At 36.6% G+C, this 18,889-nt stretch overlaps 1 protein-coding gene across 2 annotated transcripts; it reads right to left on the reverse strand.

Moving 5' to 3' along the window:
* Positions 1-1,023: 1,023 nt before the first annotated feature.
* tfcp2 (transcription factor CP2) lies at positions 1,024-18,867 on the reverse strand. 2 transcript variants are annotated; one of them, XM_055188335.2, is made up of 17 exons: positions 18,551-18,865; positions 18,049-18,261; positions 17,120-17,271; positions 14,703-14,779; positions 14,379-14,484; positions 14,117-14,223; positions 12,461-12,613; positions 12,247-12,357; positions 11,820-11,908; positions 11,302-11,350; positions 7,003-7,044; positions 6,646-6,739; positions 6,284-6,374; positions 5,096-5,202; positions 2,629-2,771; positions 2,364-2,415; positions 1,024-2,280 (listed from the first exon to the last, which is right to left on the reverse strand). In XM_055188335.2, the coding sequence occupies exons 2-17, from the start codon at positions 18,168-18,170 to the stop codon at positions 2,243-2,245; spliced, it is 1,533 nt and encodes a 510-aa protein (XP_055044310.1). In that variant the 5' UTR covers positions 18,171-18,261; positions 18,551-18,865; the 3' UTR covers positions 1,024-2,242. The 2 variants fall into 2 exon arrangements, with proteins under 2 accessions (XP_055044310.1, XP_055044311.1); XM_055188336.2 differs by lacking the exon at positions 7,003-7,044 and having other exon boundaries at positions 18,551-18,867.
* Between the last annotated feature and the right edge of the window lie 22 nt (positions 18,868-18,889).

Raw genomic sequence — 18,889 nt, forward strand, 5'->3', positions numbered from 1 at the left:
TTTTTCATTTTCATGTCCGATTGTCATTACCATACAACACACTTAATTTAAAATTCTTATTATTGTAAAACAAAAAATATTGCGTATGAATAAGTTAGAATCTAAAGAAAATCAACCTATCATTACAGTAGTAAGCAAATTAATCTAGTTAAAAGGTTGACATTGAAAGTTTACAAAGCCAAAATGCCTGTCAATTAACCTATTTGTCAAAAAAATATATTTTTTTAAAAATATAATTTTAAGTATATTTCAAAATATACAAAAAATGGCTCAAAAATATGTGCGCTAAAAATACATTTTGAAATATGTTTAAAAAAATTCACAAATTTTTTATGGCCATTTTTTGTATATTTTGAAATATATTTTAAAGCATTTATATTCACGTCACATTGGAAGAAAAACTTTGTATGTTACAAACCTGTAAACATAACAGGTTTGAAAAGGTTAAATATTTAGTTTCAAGTAATATATATACAAACAATCAGACATGAAAATGATAAATCAGGTCTTTTAAAAAAAATTGTTTTTCTTTTGAGCCAGAGTATGAACTGGGTACATTCTTGACAGGTTTCCCATACGGCAAAAAATAAATTTCTTTGGCCAAAAGTATGTTTTAAATTATGCTAAATACATTTTGTTGAAGGTAAAGCTTAATTAAATATATTTTTGAATTTTGAAAAATAGTTTTGACCTTCATATATTAACATAAATTTCAAAATGTATTTCAGGGGCAACAAATACATTTCTAATTTTACCACCCATACAGCAAAAATATATTTTTCCCGACCAAAATATAAAAGTTTGCATAAAATGTATAAAGTATAAAATTATAAGTATATTTTTGCTGTTGAAAATAAATATTTAACCTTTTCAAACCTACAAATAAAGTCTGAAAACTTTAAAATGAAAATTTGTGACCAAGCAGTTTTTATACCTTAAAAATGAATATGTATTGCTTGAAATAGCGTTCAGATTCAGACTAAATTAAATTAGGTTTGTGTGAGGAAAACAAAACAAAACAGGTAAACTTCAAGGTAAGTTATTTAATCATTGCAATGACATAGTAAAGGGTCACAACAGACAACAACTCACTTCTTTACAGTCTTGGTCTAGTTTGATTTTAGCACTTAACACAATTATCTTTTCACATGCAGTGCAATGTTTCTCCCCTTTACCTCATCTAAAGGCTTAGTACATCAGTGGTCATATCCAAAAGGAAACAAACAGAAGTAAAACATGATATCTCTCAATTTATACCATAAAATAATGCTCTTGGTAATCACTTAAAACTATACTAACATACGCAACGCTGAAAAAGTTGGGGGAGTATGATACAGTTTAGAAAGGAACATACATAATGCCCGATGCTGCCATCTTCATCTCTCGCCAGTGACGTCATGTGCATTTGTGGCAGTGTCTGAGGAATCAAAACTAGAGAACCTCATATCATGCCTGAACAGTCATGAAGAGTCAAGTTAATTTGAGCTGGTATTTCTATAGCCTGCAAAAGCTTAACAAGGAATTAACAAGTAACCAATCCATTGACTTGAAACAGCCAATTAATTAAACCAAAAATACAAGGATGGCAGTATCAATTCATTTCTTCCCATCCATACCTAACAACATCATGTCGAGTTTTGAGATCATACATAAACCGTTTCTTTATAAACAAGGTGACAGCGTATGAGAAAGGCACCGCCTACTATACGATCAACAATTTCTAGATCTTATAAAAGATGTATTGCATTTTTTTACACTTGAAATCTATGGGCCAACCATATATTGACAAGTCCCTCGACTGTAATTCGTCTTTCTTCAGTGTTGTTTATAAAGCATGTTTTCTTTGAGGCATGTGGACTGCGTATCACATGGGAGTCTAAATATTCAGGGGGTGATATCCAGACAGGTGACATTTAATAATACTGTATTTAATACCGGCTAAATCACTCGTCGCAAGTCATGTAAGGCTTTAGCACATTACAACTATAAGGCTAAATCATTTTTTAGTTTAAAAAGCAACAAAGCAAAGAAATGCAAATAAAGCAAGATTTCTTGGATTTTTGAGAGAGGGGGGGAAATGAAAAAGGGTCAGATGCCTTTTTCCTTTTCCATGATTGCCTCCACTACTATTCCGAGCAAAGCGATCTGCGGCGCGGTCCGGGAAGTGTGGAGTGTCGGGGCTGTGGGTTGAATCTTAGGAAAGACAGAGGGCTGTGTTCGCTCCCCCACATATCCTTTGTTGTCACTTTAAAATGATGTGATAGCCATCATTTGTTTCAGCTGCAAATCAATAAAAAACGTTTAGGTTACAAAACACAGGGTATAAAAACTGTAATTCTCCCAAATAACTGGCATGGTTGTACCTTTCATTGTGTCCAGGACGAAACATATCTCATCTTGAAAGTTCTGAATCATCTATTTGAACAAGAATTTAAATGTAAGGTCACATTTTGCTACGCACTATAATGTAAATACTTTCCCATAGCATAAAGCAGGCGAATTGGGGCGCAGCATATGTTTAAAAAATAGGTCACTGATAATGTTTATTCAATTAGGGTAATTAAAAACATTAAGAAACCTATACATAAAAAAAATTATTTTCCTAATTAAAGCAAATAAAGAGCTCACCTCATCACTGACTAGCACATGGATACCAGTGGGCCCTTGTTTGAAGATTTGACTGATCTGGCGTGGAGAAATGCTGAAGAGCTGAGCCAACTTCTCCGTCAGCTCCACGGCTGTTAACTCCTCCAGATAGACAGCGTGATACACTAAACAGACAACAAAGATTAAAGGAAAGAATGAGACACGGGACAACAAATTATAACATTATTTTAAAAATAATGCTGAAAAGGAAAGACAATCAAAACACAGGCTATCCAAGTATCATAAATGCTATCCGGAAATTTAAAGAACTTGACAACATGAAATCAATATTCATCCTTTTTCCTTTATAGATGTCCCTGCTTTTATTGTGCACGATGCATCAGTGCACTGTATTTTTTGTTTGTTTTAATCAATACGTAACAATTGCTTTTTGCTTGCTTTTTGACATAAGGCCGAGCGGTTGAAGACAAACAACATTAATTAACCCTTTCACCGTCAGAGATTTCAAAAAAAAAGTTGCCAGACAGCATTTTTTATGATTTTCACAAAAATTGTATGTCTTCTTTAAATATAAAGACATACAATATATCAAATGAAAGAACATACCCTCTGCTTTCAAATGAAAATATGGGTAGGTTTCTTGAAAAACACCACATTTTTTACAAAAAGCTAAGATAATTGCACTTTTGTAAAGGACTTTTGTTAGAGATCATACACTGAGTTTTTACTGTTTTTGCATCACTGGATGCTTTAGTGTTTTATAAGTTGGGTAAGAGTGCCACCTAGTGTAAAAATGGAAATATGGATTGACGTAAAAACTCGTCATTGGCAGGGAAGTTTTTTCTCTTAATTGACGAAATAACTCTTCAATGGTGAGGAAAGAGTTAAAGGACTAGTCTACTCATTTTCAACATCAAAATATGTTATTACCTTAACTAAGAATTGTTGATACATCCCTCTATCATCTGTGTTGGTGCACGTAAGCGCTGGAGCGCGCTGCGACGCTTCGATAGCATTTAGCTTAGCCCCATTCATTCAATGGTACCATTTAGAGATAAAGTTAGAAGTGACCAAACACATCAACGTTTTCCTATTTAAGACGAGTAGTTATACGAGCAAGTTTGGTGGTACAAAATAAAACGTAGCGCTTTTCTAAGCGGATTTAAAAGAGGAACTATATTTTATGGCGTAATAGCACTTTTGGGAGTACTTCGACTCGGCGCAGTAACATCCTCCCTCTCCCATTATGAGAGTGAGAAGGGGAGCGGACTTTTCGGGCGAGTCGGGGTGCTCCCAAGGGTGCTGTTGCGCCGTGGAATGTGGTTCCTCTTTTAAATCCGCTTAGAAAAGCGCTACGTTTTATTTTGTACCACCAAACTTGCTCGTATAACTACTCGTCTTAAATAGGAAAAACGTTGATGTGTTTGGTCACTTCTAACTTTATCTCTAAATGGTACCATTGAATGAATGGGGCTAAGCTAAATGCTATCGAAGCGTTGCAGCGCGCTCCAGCGCTTACGTGCACGCACACAGATGATAGAGGGATGTATCAACAATTCTTAGTTAAGGTAATAACATATTTTAATATTGAAAATGAGTAGACTATTCCTTTTAAAGGAAAACGGCACAGTTCTTCAATATTTTGCTATGTTCTTACTTTAGCAAATGAATACATCCCTATCTTGTACACTTCATCCTTGCACAGCATGTTGTGAATGTGTCAGCATTCAGCCCAGCCCCATTCATTCCCCAGGATCCAAACATGGACGAATCCACAAGCCACCAAACACCTCCATGTCTTCCCCACTCAAAGACTCTTACATGAGTAGTTACACGAGTAAGTATGGTGGCACAAAACAACACGTGCCGATTTTTTAAGCGGATAAAAAATCTGAACTATATTGTATGGTGGAAGAGCACTTATTTTGCAGCCCTTCGACCTTGGGCGCAATAATTTTGAAGGAAGTTTGAGCAAGAGGGGGGTAGTCAGGAGTGATGATGTTACTGCGCGCCACGATCTAAGTGCTCTTCCGCCATACAATATAGTTCTCATTTTTTATCCAGCATACTTACTCGTTTTTATATAGGGAAAACATGGAAGTGTTTGGTGGCTTCTAAATTTATCCCTGTTTGGATCCAAAGGAATGAATGGGGTTAGGCTAAATGCTAACACATTCACGACACGCTGTACAAAGATTAAGTGCACGCATTGCAAAAAGATAGGTATGTATTAATTAGTCTAAGTTGAGGTAAGAACATTGTAAAATATTGAAAAGCTGTCACGTTTTCCTTTAAGAACTATCTTAACCTTTTTTAATCAGACCATGTGAAGTCACAAGTTCATTAATCAAATGCTAATGGGTACAATTCCTGCCTAATATTCATTTTCTACTTAATATGTCACATTTTTGATGTTCAATGCTTGATGTTAGACCTTTACGAAGAATTCCTGTTATTCTGTTACAGTGTTGAAGGTTTAAATACACACCGAAGAAAGTGCTGTTGGATCCATCTCCATTCTCATGTTTCTGCTGCTGTTCACGAGCCTGCTGAGATTCCTGACACACGTAAATGGTGAGTCTGGGACGGACCACCCTATAGAGGAACATACAAACACATATAGACAGTTTCAACAGCAACATAATAAACAAACTTAACTTCCGGTAGATGTCCGCAAAAAATCAATAATAACACAGTCCTTCTACGGTAGATTATTTCTGATAACAAGCTAAATAAATAAGCAAATTACAGAAGTTTAAATCATAGCTGAAGCGTCTGAGCTAACATTAAGCTAGAAGTATAGTTTCGCTTTAACACATATTTGAGGGTCCAAGTCCACAGTACGTGGACTACGGAAGAGGATTAGGGTCACTGGTGAAAAAAATATTTTTCTCAGAATTCCGACTTTAAACTCAGAATTCAGAATTCTGACTTTAAACTGGTAGTTTAAATTCTGACTTTAAACTCAGAATTCTGAGATTAGAGTCATAATTCGGAATTCTGAGATTAGAGTCATAATTCGGAATTCTGAGATTAGAGTCATAATTCGGAATTCTGAGATTAGAGTCATAATTCGGAATTCTGAGATTAGAGTCATAATTCGGAATTCTGAGATTAAAGTCAGAATTAATTCTGAGATTGAAGTCAGAATTCAGAATTCTGAGATTAAAGTCAGAATTCTGAGATTAAAGTCAGAATTCTGAGATTAAAGTCAGAATTCAGAATTCTGAGATTAAAGTCAGAATTCAGAATTCTGAGATTAAAGTCAGAATTCAGAATTCTGAGATTAAAGTCAGAATTCAGAATTCTGAGATTAAAGTCAGAATTCAGAATTCTGAGATTAAAGTCAGAATTCAGAATTCTGAGATTAAAGTCAGAATTCAGAATTCTGAGATTAAAGTCAGAATTCAGAATTCTGAGATTAAAGTCAGAATTCAGAATTCTGAGATTAAAGTCAGAATTCAGAATTCTGAGATTAAAGTCAGAATTCAGAATTCTGAGATTAAAGTCAGAATTCAGAATTCTGAGATTAAAGTCAGAATTCAAATTTTTTTTCACCAGTGGCTCTAATCCGCTTCCGTAGTGCACAGCCAGAGTTTTGTAACAGCACGTACTTTTATGCGCATGCGCGAATAGGAGAATATTGTATGTAGCCTAGAAAATGCATTGCACTTACCGTCCTTTCAGTGCATTAAAAAGCCGAATGCCATCGGCAGGTCCACAGATCTGAATGACGTCTTCTCGGGTCAGTTTGAGCATGTCGGCCCCTGAAACCAGCCATAGATGATCAATGTGCTTACATTTCCATCTCTCCTGCAATGCTATTTTATGCTATACAAACAGTAATATAAAATGACAAGGCCTATTATAATACATTTAATAAATACATTACATTAAAATTCTGTATGGGATTGTTTTAAGATATGAGCTAATGTGTCATCTTAATGATGTAAAGACACTGTATAGTTGATAGAATTTTTAATGTAAGAGCTGTATGGGATGTGTTGCACACTTATACGACCCCAATCGTCCCTTTACCCGAAAAGTTTGAGAAGAGACGGCAGAACGGTGAAAATCGGTTTCTATGGAGCCACTGCTGTGCTTCCTGTGGCGTTGCCGTGGGCAACAGGTTCTGTTTGTTTGGGGGCAAAGAGAAAGGACATAAGAGGCCTTAGCACACTGACCATAAAGCGAACATCATTTGTCTCTTTATCCATTTCCACACAGACACACCCCTTAAACTGTTTGACTTTGACATTTCCCTAATCGTCTGCCTATAGTTTGTTACCATTTTTAATAGGAATTAAAAAAAAAAATTCATACCAACCAAGTTTTGCTCTTGGCGAAACACATTTCATTATCAACATAATCATATGAGCAAATAAATGCATGTACCTGGTTGCTTTCACTGTCTCTTGTAAGTAGATGGAACGACAACTGTAAGGCAGAACGTCTCTCAATTTTAAAATCTCAGATTTACCAAAACCTCCAAAAAAACCTTTTGTGTTATTGACGTGTGATGAGGAAGCATGGGCAGATAAGGGGGCTTTTACATGAACAGAAACCTTACAGTCAAAATGTGTTAAACTTGCTTTATAAAACAATGTTTGAATAATAAAACTTTACAACAGTACAATATTTGGGATCTTTAAACAAATGTTAGAGGTTAATAAAAAAAAAGAAATTATTACAGACAAAAAGGGGGCAGAACCATTATAAATAATGTTGAGCCCCAAATTTAGCCAATTATAAAAAAAACATATTAAAGGTTTGTAACAATGCATTCAAAATGTGTATATGAGAAGCTCAGATGCAAAAGCCATTAAACGCCACCTCCACCAAAAAATATTTTGATATTAAACACTCTCAGAACGTATAATATGTTCATCAAATACTTTCGCTTCAAATCAGATTAATTCAGAAATACTGCTTTGTAGGCAGAATTCATTAAGAGAAAACATGTCAGGCGCACTTAGAGGGTTTTGCATCTGAACTCTTCATATATTCTTAATCTCACCCATATACACAACCATTCAAAAATTTAGACACACCTGAAAATTTCTTATGATTATAAAGATACTTTGATCTAAAGGCGTACACTTAAATGCTTAAAAGTAGTTTTGTAGACACTACAAATTGGTTTATGTATGAATTTCGAATGTGTACATATAAACCTCTTAATTTAAAAAAATGTAAGATAGCAATAATCGAAGGAGACGCACAAGCACAAACACCAATGGGAATTTCTTCAAAACTATAAAATGCCTCTCATTATGAGACAATGCCCACACGCTGCGTCAGAAATCGCATACTGTGAAAGTACGTACTGAATTAGAGGAACTACCTACTCATCAACCGTTAAACCAGTACGTTCTATATGCGGTTTCATCGGACGCACGTGCGGTGACAGATATGCGTCTGGTCCGAACTTTACTTCCGGTTTCTGTTTGTTAAATTGTCTGACTAGTTGCTTAAACTGAACTCTTACTGTGGGTTCACACCAGATGCGAGTTCAACCATTTGCGCGAGTAGATTACATACAAAGTCAATGCAAAGACGCGATCAGACGCGTCCTCGCATGAGGCGATGCAAATGACGCAATATGGGCAGCACATTTGCCGCAAAAACATGCGCTATTCGCCTTGCGAGTAATCTAGAGCGAGTAACGTGATGCCCCGCGTTTGGTGTGTACGTAGCATTACGGTACGTTCACACGGGGTGTAAGCTTTAACGCTTTCCTTTCACTTTTAATGGGTGACGTCATGCGTTGCCTAACTGAATTGTGGATCCGTCTGCGACGCATCACTGTCGTTGCTCGCGGCAAAAGTTAAACATCTCTCAACTTTTCAAGTGGCAATGCGTGAGTAAGGAAATCAGATCGCCTTATGCAAATAACCTAGGCAGAGCCAGGCAATTACGTTTATGAAAGCATGTGTAGTGGCCACTGTGATTGGCTGTCACGCTTCATCGAGTGTTAACACTTCTGTCCCGTGTGAATGTACTGTTAAACAAATACCTCGTCAAAAATAACAATTGTTTTGGTTTTCTAGGTAATCTACCTGTTGTTTGTTTTGCTCATTATATAAATAAACTACTTTAAAAGGACTTTGTGATTATTTATTCTCAGCTGAGTTTATCGGAAGTTACGTGTTGACCACGAAATCTACTCATTTATGTTGTTACTGCTAAAACTGTCTATAGTATGAATGTGAAATTCGGACATATTACATCCAGCATGTACAATCACGTGATGTACGTCGTTGTAATCATGACAACAAATAAGCCATTAATTTAGATTATGTTAAACAAGCGCAATTTAACCACAAGGAACAGCTTTTTCCTGTATGTATTTACATTTGAATAAATGCTTTCCGACATTTTTTCTGATGTTGACTCTTCTTCTTGTTTGGTTGGCTTGTAAATTGTCCATCGAATGCAAACTTCAAAATCAGAAGTAGTAGGTAATTCGGGTAATTTTCACCTTTTGTTTTCCGAATACTATAAAGTCGGATATACCACTCGCCTCGCCTACTGATTTTCGCCTAGCATGTTGTATGAAAGTAGGTGATTTTGGACACAGCTACATTGTGAACCTGGTTCCTTATAAAAGTGTACATTATATTCAGTCACATAAAATTCAAGTGTTATTTTAACCTTTTAAGACCTAGTATGTCTACCACATAAGGGGACATCACTAGCTACGTTTACATGGACACATTTTGCCTCCATCGGATTAAAATCCTTCCGATTAATAAATCCTATCATAGCGTTTACATGAACACTTAATAATGTGATCGGATTGATGTACGTGTTTATATGACACAAGATTTACATCAGATTTGATAATTTGACATGCCCACATTGCACAAATATAGTTTCACGCTGTCAAGATTTGCTTTGTGCCTCACTGATTATAAAGCAGCAGCAAAAACACCCATTCACGTGTGCCCAAAAAGCGTATTTTACTTCACGCGGTGCTGCAGGGACCGTTCGCGAGAGCGAGTCCAAACACACGCGTTTGTGGATCAGAGAATAAATCATGGACTGACCGGACAACGCTGTCTTGTATCACTTTATGGGGAATTGGACGGATAATAGGAACAAGATTTACAAGACAATCACTTCTTGTGACTTCCTTCAACAAAACAAACTCGAGTTATTTGCGTCACATGTCATTACGGCAAATCTACGTCATTGCACGTGTGCATATGCTCCACACTCCCGTCCTGTAGGTGGCGGAAATGCACCTTTCAGTGCGTTTGCCAACCGCCATTAAAAAAAAGAAAAGATGGCACATGCGCAGAGCCTCCCAGTTTCAGTTATCCATCCGATCAAGTGTATACATGTCATTTTGAGCGGATTACAAACGGTATAAACCACCCCTACCAAGCGGATTAGATTTTTAATCAGATTGGCAGTTTTTAGTCAGATTGAGGTGTTTACATGGAGCATTTTTATTCAGATTGATCATTTAAACGGATTACAAATGTCCATGTAAACGCAGCTACTGTTTCATGTTCAAAATATTTGGTTATTATAATACTTATTGGTTCTTCCCAACCCCAAATAGCTGGAAGAAATCTAAAATGCAAGTCAAACCAAAGCTTGGGTCTTAGGAGGTTAAAGATTTGACAATTTCAATACTATTATTGGAGACAGTACTAATAAATGTGTGTGTCAAAACTCTTGACTGGTACTGTGTATATATATAAACACACAACTGAATTCAACAAAGTACAAAACTACAAAGGGCAACATGTTTTCTGATGTATGAATGGACATGCACAAGTATCACAGCAACAAACCACAGCATCTAACAGTTGCAAGAATGTGAGTGGAAAGGAGGGTTTTTCTTTATATTATTCATGTAAATGGATGCAAAGATACTATACTAAGTATCACACACACACACACACACACACATACACACACACACAATGCTAAAGATCAGCCATCCGTTCCTATTCATTAATTCCCAACAGATATAAAGTCAGTGGGGTTCAAAACAGTCTGAGTCCACAATCCACAATACCCTCCAAAAAAAAAACGTTACCAAAGATACTACCAAGATGCATCACTGGTATTTATATGAATGGGGGAGATGGCAACAGTCAGTATGGCTGCTCTAGTCCCGCCTTTCATTAAAAAGAGCCAATCATCAAACGTTAAAGAATGACCTCATCTGGGGGAGGGACTTTGCGCATGCACAGTATCTGAAAGGTCTTGCTTTTGCAAGATCTGGAGGCGTTGCAAATATGGAGGTGATGCAACTTCCTTAAACAGACTTGAGTAATCACATTAAAGAAACTCACTGAATTATATTTAAAATTATATATAAAATTGAATTATATATAAAAAAAAAAAACTACAATTGATGGACTCAGACTTTTGAACACCACTGTATGTCAAACTTACTGTTATTCAAATCAAATCCCAAGGAAGCAAAGATTTACTAATTTGCAGCAAATATTAAATATGTTGAAATGTTATAAAAAAAAATGGATGAGCGCCAAACATACATAGGGATGAATGCATTTCATTCAAACAGCTGATCTAAGATCAGTTTTGCTTTTCATATCTCCAAGCACATATACTGCTATGGGTACTAGACCTAAGACACAACTATAACAGTTTCATATTTATAACAAAATCCTATGAAACAATGAAAAAGGAAGGGGCGAAAAGAACACTTACATCTGCTAATTGTGCAACAGGCTCCGGCTGGTGATTGGGTGAACCATTTCTAAAAAGGGCAGGGATAAAAAGAACACAAATGAATGCCAGAAAACCTTAAATGGTCACAAATGTAATGTCACATCACAGAGTTCTTAAATGATTAGTTAACCCAAAAATGATAATTCTGTCATCATTTACTCACCCTCATGTTGTTACAAACCTGTATAAATTTTGTTGTTTTGCTAAACACAAAGCAAGATAATTGTGATGAAGCAGGAAACAGAAGCACCATTGACTTCCATAGTAAGTAAGAAAAATACTAGGAAAGTCAGTGGTTTGGTTACAAACATTGCTCAAAATATCTGCATTCAGCAGAACAAAGAAATGTATACAGGTTTGTAAAAACTTGACGGTGAGTAAATTATGAAGAATTATAATTTTTGGTAAACTATCCCTTTAATCATACATGCTATAAAATCTCAAATCTATTTGCAATCTCTCTGTTTGTAAGTACTCTGTAAACAAACATTACCTACCCTTCAATTACAGGAAAGCTGTTTTGGGAGCTGTTAAAACCTGGTGATGGGGAATTGTTGACGTATGTAATCTCAGGCCATGGAGAGCACTGTTTAAATAAACATACTTAATATCATTGCATTTTAAAATCAGGTGATAGTGAAAACAGCACCAAAATTGTACAGCAATATCAAAATTTTGCAAGTTTAATGATCGATTCCATGTAGATATACAGCCCTTACACAAAATGTATAAGACCATCATAAAGTGCTTTAATGTGGACTCTTTCTATTTTAGAGAGTTCTTATCATTTCAGTGTTTTGAACAGGAGTACTATTTTTTCTGTATATAAAAATTCATGTACACAACAATAATTATAATTTAGCATTTAAAATACTAAAATAAATTTGCCAAATCGCCAATTCCATGGAAGGGTTTGAAACACACCTCAGTGAGAATGGTTGTCTCATATGAAGGTTGGTATTTCTCCTTTTCCTGTGGTGCCCGTTTTTCCATTTTTTCTCGGTCTGTCTTTTGTTTTCTGTCTGCTCCTTTAGGCTAAAAAAACAATCACTATTAATTCATTTCTAAAGAAAACAATGTTTTGATAATACAGGTGTCGCATTGAAAATGCTTATCATCAGTAAAAACTTCGTCCCACCTTAAAGACTTTGATTTGGCAACTGGCGGAGTGGAGGTGTTCGGTGTATTCTCCAGCCTCGTTCTCCTTAAAAGTGTCAATCTGAATACGAAACGGCACTCCTTTTTCTCCTCCGTGCTTGCGCATAGTGAATTCTGTGCTGATACAGTGAACCTGAAACAAGCAGGGAAATATTGATATAATCCCAGAAGTTGTGGTTACAGCTGGGTATAAGACAGGACTTGGTGTATAAGACTTTTTAAGATGTTAAAGGAATATTCCATTTTCTTAAAAGAAAAATCCAGGTAATTTACTCACCACCATGTCATCCAAAATGTTGATGTCTTTCTTTGATTGTTGATGTCTTTCTTTGATTGTCATTTTTCGAAACGATTGTCATTTTTGACAAGAAAAATAACAAATATACACTTTTAAACCACAACTTCTCGTCTAGATCCGGTCGTGATGCACCAGTGTGACCCTACGCAATACGTCATGACGTCAAAAGGGTCACAGAGAACGAATGCGAAACTTCGCCCCAGTGTTTACAAGTGCGTTGAAAGAGGACCCCTCCTACGTTGTTGTATGTCAGCTGATACTAATTAATGTCTTTGTGTCAGTTTATTGTTTAAAATGGTCCGCAAATTTGCGTTTTATATATTTAACACGTGACGTCACTACGCATTTACCTTAGGTCGCGCTGGACCGGACCTAGACGAAAAGTTGTGGTTTAAAAGAGCATATTTTTTATTTTTATTTTTCTTTCTATTAAAGTCCATTAAAATGAGAAAAATCCTGCAATGTTTTTCTCAAAAAACATAATTTCTTCGCGACTGAACAAAGAAAGACCTCAACATTTTGGATGACATGGTGGTGAGTAAATTATCTGGATTTCTCTTTTAAGAAAATGGAATATTCCTTTAAGTTTAAAGCATAGTGATTCTAGGGTATTGTTAATTGTTTACCAGGAAGTAGTATATACAGCGGGGAAAATAAGTATTTGACACATCAGCATTTTAACCAGTAAGGGGATTTCTAAGTGGGCTATTGACACAGTTAGGACTAAAGAAGCTGATATCAATTAGTACTGATAGGGGGCCGAGTTTCTCTCTCAATACTGACAGATTTCAGGTGATCTCCTGGCTTTATATACCATTCTGCACCTTGTTCAATAATTATTCCCTGTGTCAACTCACTTTATTTATTATGACTCAACTTGTATACTTAAATGTTCTGAATTTTTTGTATGAATTTAATATTTGGTTTGATGGCTACATCTGGTGGAAATGTTGTGTCAATAGCCCACTTAGAAATCCCCTTACTGATGTGTCAAATACTTATTTTCCCTGCTGTATGTTTGACAAATCACTTTGCTGTATTTCCTTGCTTTTGTATTGGATAAAAGTGTCTGCTAAATTCATACATGTAAATGTGTTTGGTCTATATCCTAGTCTTTATATATCGCCTTGATACCACTAATAACATAATAGATCAGTATAATGATGGAGAGAGAGAGAAAGTGCATGTTTGATATTTTATTAGGAACTGTTATGTCACGAAATTTTGTTTTGGACAAATGCACACACTGGGTAAAAAGAAAAAAAATAACTTCCGAGTGTGACGGTGTGATTTACTAGAAGACAAAAATGAATGCCTGGGAAAGTTGGTTCATGATACCTGAATAAACACAGAGGTCCTCTTTGAGGGGTCCCAGAGGAATTCAACTGTGTTTAGTTGTGTAGGGTTTGCCCTGGGATCGACCACTCCCACGGACATCGGGATATCTGGGAAGATTTTCCAAGCAAGCGTGTTATTAATCCGTTGCAAGTTTGTTGTGTCTGCTAGAATTATCTCCCATCCGAGAATCATATTACACTGCCACGTGATTTAAATAATCCAACTTTCCACTCTTCAACAGGCAGTGGATTACAGTATTTACCTAAATCAAGGATTCGATCTCCGGGTCTGTTCCAGCGCCAGCCCTCCAGCTGCTGATGTTCTGTGTACTGCAGACGGCGGTCGTGAAACACGACACGGATGATGCTCTGCAGGCCGCAGAAACACAAGTGACTCATCACCAGGTCCATTTCATGTATAATGCAATGACAGGCAGTTTACCCAAACGTAGATTAAGAGGGACTCTTAGAGGATTTTCAAAGGCTAAAGTGATTCAGACTTGATGCTGAAATAATCCTGTTTTTGAAGTGTGAATTATAAAGAATAAACCCATGGTAAGCAGCAAGAACAGACAGCAAAGTCTCACCTTCACCATTTTACCATTGATCTCAGGAAGTTCACTCAATTTACGATTGTCCAGCATTCGAATCTCATAAGACTGTCCTGCAGACAAAAATAGCACAATGTTAAGTTTTCAAATCAGATTTTTCATAATACTTTACAATAGGGTTGTATTTGTTAAAGGAATATTAAATTTTCTTAAAAGAAAAATCCAGATAATTTACTCACCACCATGTCATCCAAAATGTTGATGTCTTTCTTTGTTCAGTCGAGAAGAAATTATGTTTTTTGAGGAAAACATTGCAGGATTTTTCTCATTTTAATGGACTTTAATAGACACCAACAATTAACACTTAACTCAACACGTAACAGTTTCTTTCAACGGTGTTTCAAAGGACTACGATCCCAAACGAGGCATAAGGGTCTTATCTACCGAAACGATTGTCATTTTTGACAAGAAAAATAAAAAATATGCTCTTTTAAACCACAACTTTTCGTCTAGGTCGGTCCAGCGCGACCTAACGTAAATGCGTAGTGACGTAGGGAGGTCACGTGTTACTTATATAAAACGCACATTTGCGGACCCTTGTAAACAATAAACTGACACAAAGACATTAATTAGTATCAGTTGACATACAACAACGTAGGAACGGTCCTCTTTCTCAACACATGTAAACACTGGGGCGGAGTTTCGCGTTCGTCCTCTGTGACCTCTTGACGTATTGCGTGGGGTCATCTGGCGCATCACGACCAGATCTAGACGAGAAGTTGTGCTTTAAAAGTGTATATTTGTTCTTTTTATTGTCAAAAATGACAATCGTTTTGCTAGATAAGACACTTATGCCTCGTTTGGGATTGTTTATAGTCCTTTGAAACTCCGTTGAAAAAAACTGTTACGTGTTAAGTGTTCATTGTTGGTGTCTATTAAAGTCCATTAAAATTAGAAAAATCCTGCAATGTTTTCCTCAAAAAACATAATTTCTTCTCGACTGAACAAAGAAAGACATCAACATTTTGGATGACATGGTGGTGAGTAAATTATCTGGATTTTTCTTTTAAGAAAATGGAATATTCCTTTAACAATTAGTTAAGGCATTACCTAACCATTTTTTTTATCTAGTTCATGTTAATTTCTGCATTTACTAAAACATTTTTAAAGTCAAATAGTAACTGTTAAAGGCAGGGTGCACGATTTTTGAAAAACGCTTTGGAAGAGGGAGTCGAGCCGAGTACCAAAACACACTAGTAGCCAATCAGCAGTAAGGGGCGTGTCTACTAACGGACATCGTTGCCCAGGGTTGCATATGTGTGGGGAGGGTCATCAAAAGAAGGTCCAGATTCTATTGGGATAGGGGCGTGTTTGTTTAGGTGATTTCAAATGTCAACAATGGCTTTCAGAGATCGCGCACCCCGCTTTAAGGGGTGGTTCTATGGTATTTTATGCAATCTGCCGTATTAACACAGTTATAAAGTTATTTCCTCATGTTAAACGTAGGCAAAGTGGTCAAAAAAGCAAAAGAGTATTTCTGTGCCGAATGCACTTTGCCAGGGTTCGTACAAGTTTTGGAAAGTTTTTTTCGATTACAGGTCCAGCTGACGTTTCAGGGGTTTCTATATTTATCACTTCTTTTTATGGGCACTTCCCCCAGAAAACCCCACCCACCCATTGATCAGCGGGAGACGCAAGAACTTACAAACATCACGCGACACAGCTTTAATTTCAAAACTCAACAAAGGCACGAAAGAAGAAGTGTGTTTTTGAATGTAAGGAGAAGAAAGCCAGCCTTATGGAAACATGGATATATCTTTTTATCCGGGGTAGCAGCGGAGTTTTGCGTGTGTGTTTGATGCGCTGGATTTCATTGAAAAGTCCCAACCGGGTCATGAGTTGCATGCGGTAAGTAAGACTTCTGTCTTATGTTTGAAATAGGCGCGTGCATAATATATAAATGACACAAACATGTAGTTAATCATAAGTTAAACAGTGTTGTATAGTGTTTGCTTGACTCGTACTCGCTCCTCCCGCTGTAGTAACTCCTCCTTAATTTTTTCGTACGTTATCGGAAAGAATCTGTAAAGCTAATCTTTCTTTTATAAATCTGATTAAACAAAAGACTGTTCAGAGATATAAAGGATGCAATACTACTCTATATGTACTCCAGATTAACATCAGAAATGCAGAAACAGCGTGTGTTATGTGAGCTTTAAGTAAGGATAACGTATATGGAGCCAGTTGTTATCGCAAAAATAAGCCCCAACTGTGTGATCTCTGGGGTCTCATTTCACACTGAAAAGGCTTATTTCGTGATAACAACAGTGCGGCTGTCTGTACATTATCAGAACAGATCTGTACTGAGATCAGCATCATAATGGACGAGGATATCACGTCAAACACATCATAATCAAAGTGAAGTGATGTTGTTTTCTTCAGCGTGAACAGACCTTGATTGAGGTAGGTGAGCGTCTCATCATGCAGTTTAACGGCAGGAGATGTGGCGGCACAAAGCACGTATTGAAAGGGAAGAATCTTATTGTCGCTTTCTGGAGGTAAATTAGACTCCTCCTGCTTAAAGATGGGTAGAGCCAGCACATCACTAGAAAACAAAGAGGAACAAAAGGATTTGAACATTTTAATGGTCTTGTTTAGCATTTTCTACATAAATATAATGTTTGCAGCAAAGGGTTTTTTTGTGCGAGATAACATACAACAATTAAACAGACACAATATGTACCTTAGAGATAAGCTTTGAGGTTTACTTTGAGGTAAACGGAGTACATTTCTAACGCTACTCAAACATCTAACAACTCATTACGCAGATGGCAGGAACATGTGGTTTATAACAGGCAGCTTTTTTGTTACCTGGAGACCAAATGAAGGTGCTAAGCATCGTGAATCTGTCTGCCTCTCCACTTGAAAATTCATTTTATTTTAAAGATTTAATCCAACCGCTTTAAGGAATTTTATAAACTAGCAAAATAGCGATTTTATATAGATCACATTAACAAAACTTGAGGTACGCCTCAACACCCATATCTGATATTAAACCCTATCACCGCCTATTACGATGATACCCACAGATCTCTGCTTCCTGAAATGGTTCTTTATGTACAAAATCAATGTAAAGAAGAGCATGTGCATCTCTGCAAGGTCAAATAGTGCCAAAACATTTAAAATGCCATGGAGTGACAACATAGTCTGGCTAGACAAATAAATGAATATAAACACTCTATCTTCAATAAGAAAAAACATTGGTTCACATCATCAGTCATGTATTTGCTGCATAAAGGTGTAACAAGCAGCGTTGTCAAACCCCACTATACTTTACTAATAATTTGACATCATTTAAAAAGACCTTAGTAGGCAGACTCACCTCATGCTGTAAGCTCCAGCTCCAAGCTCTTGCCCGATTCCTGACAGACTGGCATCAAAATCCTGGACCAGACCAGACTCGATCACCTCATCGGCAAGGGGTAGTTTCAGAGCCCAAGCCATGGCTTTCCACCTCAATATTAAGTGAATTTATGGGAAAACGAATTCACTTGCAGTGTCCCTTTTTGGTTTATGGGTGATCACAGACACCTGTCTGAAAATAAAATACAAGCTCATTTAAATTTTTCAGTTGCAGAAGCATGTCTTTAAAGTATTAACTACTGTGAAATAAACATAAATTAGTAAACACAAAATACAGATAAATGGCATTCAGAAAGTGCAGAGGTAACGTTACTTCAACATTATCATTTATGCGTTGATCACAATGTGTAAGTCAAGCATGGAGAAAACTTTCAAATAAAGCATATCGCTATATTTAAACATAAACTTTATGAATGCACGTGTTATTTGACCACAAACGGCATAATAAGATTAGTAATTACCCCTGACAGCGGTCAGATAAGAGAATGTGGTAAAGCTCATCCTTTCACGCCATTTTTTCACGTCGTCCTCCTTACGGCAAACAACTTCGTTTTGATGCAGAAAGACGGACTGATTTCACTAACGGCTCGCGGCTACGCAGTGACAATGCGGCAAATATCTAAAGAAAATTACTAAGGTGTAGAGGTGATAAAAAGCGAGTAAATAAAGTCGTAAGTGTGCTATTACATGTTTGTTTATCTCTTCTATAATGTAGAAATCGCCGTACTATCCTCAGTGTTCTTCATTACTATCGACCAAAGCGGTGACGGCTCACCGGCGCCATCTATCGGCGTGGAGCA

The sequence above is a fragment of the Misgurnus anguillicaudatus genome, chromosome 13 (assembly GCF_027580225.2).
Source record: "Misgurnus anguillicaudatus chromosome 13, ASM2758022v2, whole genome shotgun sequence".
Classification (NCBI taxonomy): domain Eukaryota; kingdom Metazoa; phylum Chordata; class Actinopteri; order Cypriniformes; family Cobitidae; genus Misgurnus; species Misgurnus anguillicaudatus.

What these genes read in the sequence shown, in the direction of transcription:
- tfcp2 (XM_055188335.2), bottom strand. Translation starts at nt 18,170, where the DNA reads ATGGCTTGGGCTCTGAAACTACCCCTTGCCGATGAGGTGATCGAGTCT. An exon ending in TCAATGGTAAAATGGTGAAG is followed by an intron (nt 14,485 to 14,702) that starts GTGAGACTTTGC and finishes TGCGGCCTGCAG; the next exon opens with AGCATCATCCGTGTCGTGTT. An exon ending in GCCAAATCAAAGTCTTTAAG is followed by an intron (nt 12,358 to 12,460) that starts GTGGGACGAAGT and finishes TTGTTTTTTTAG; the next exon opens with CCTAAAGGAGCAGACAGAAA.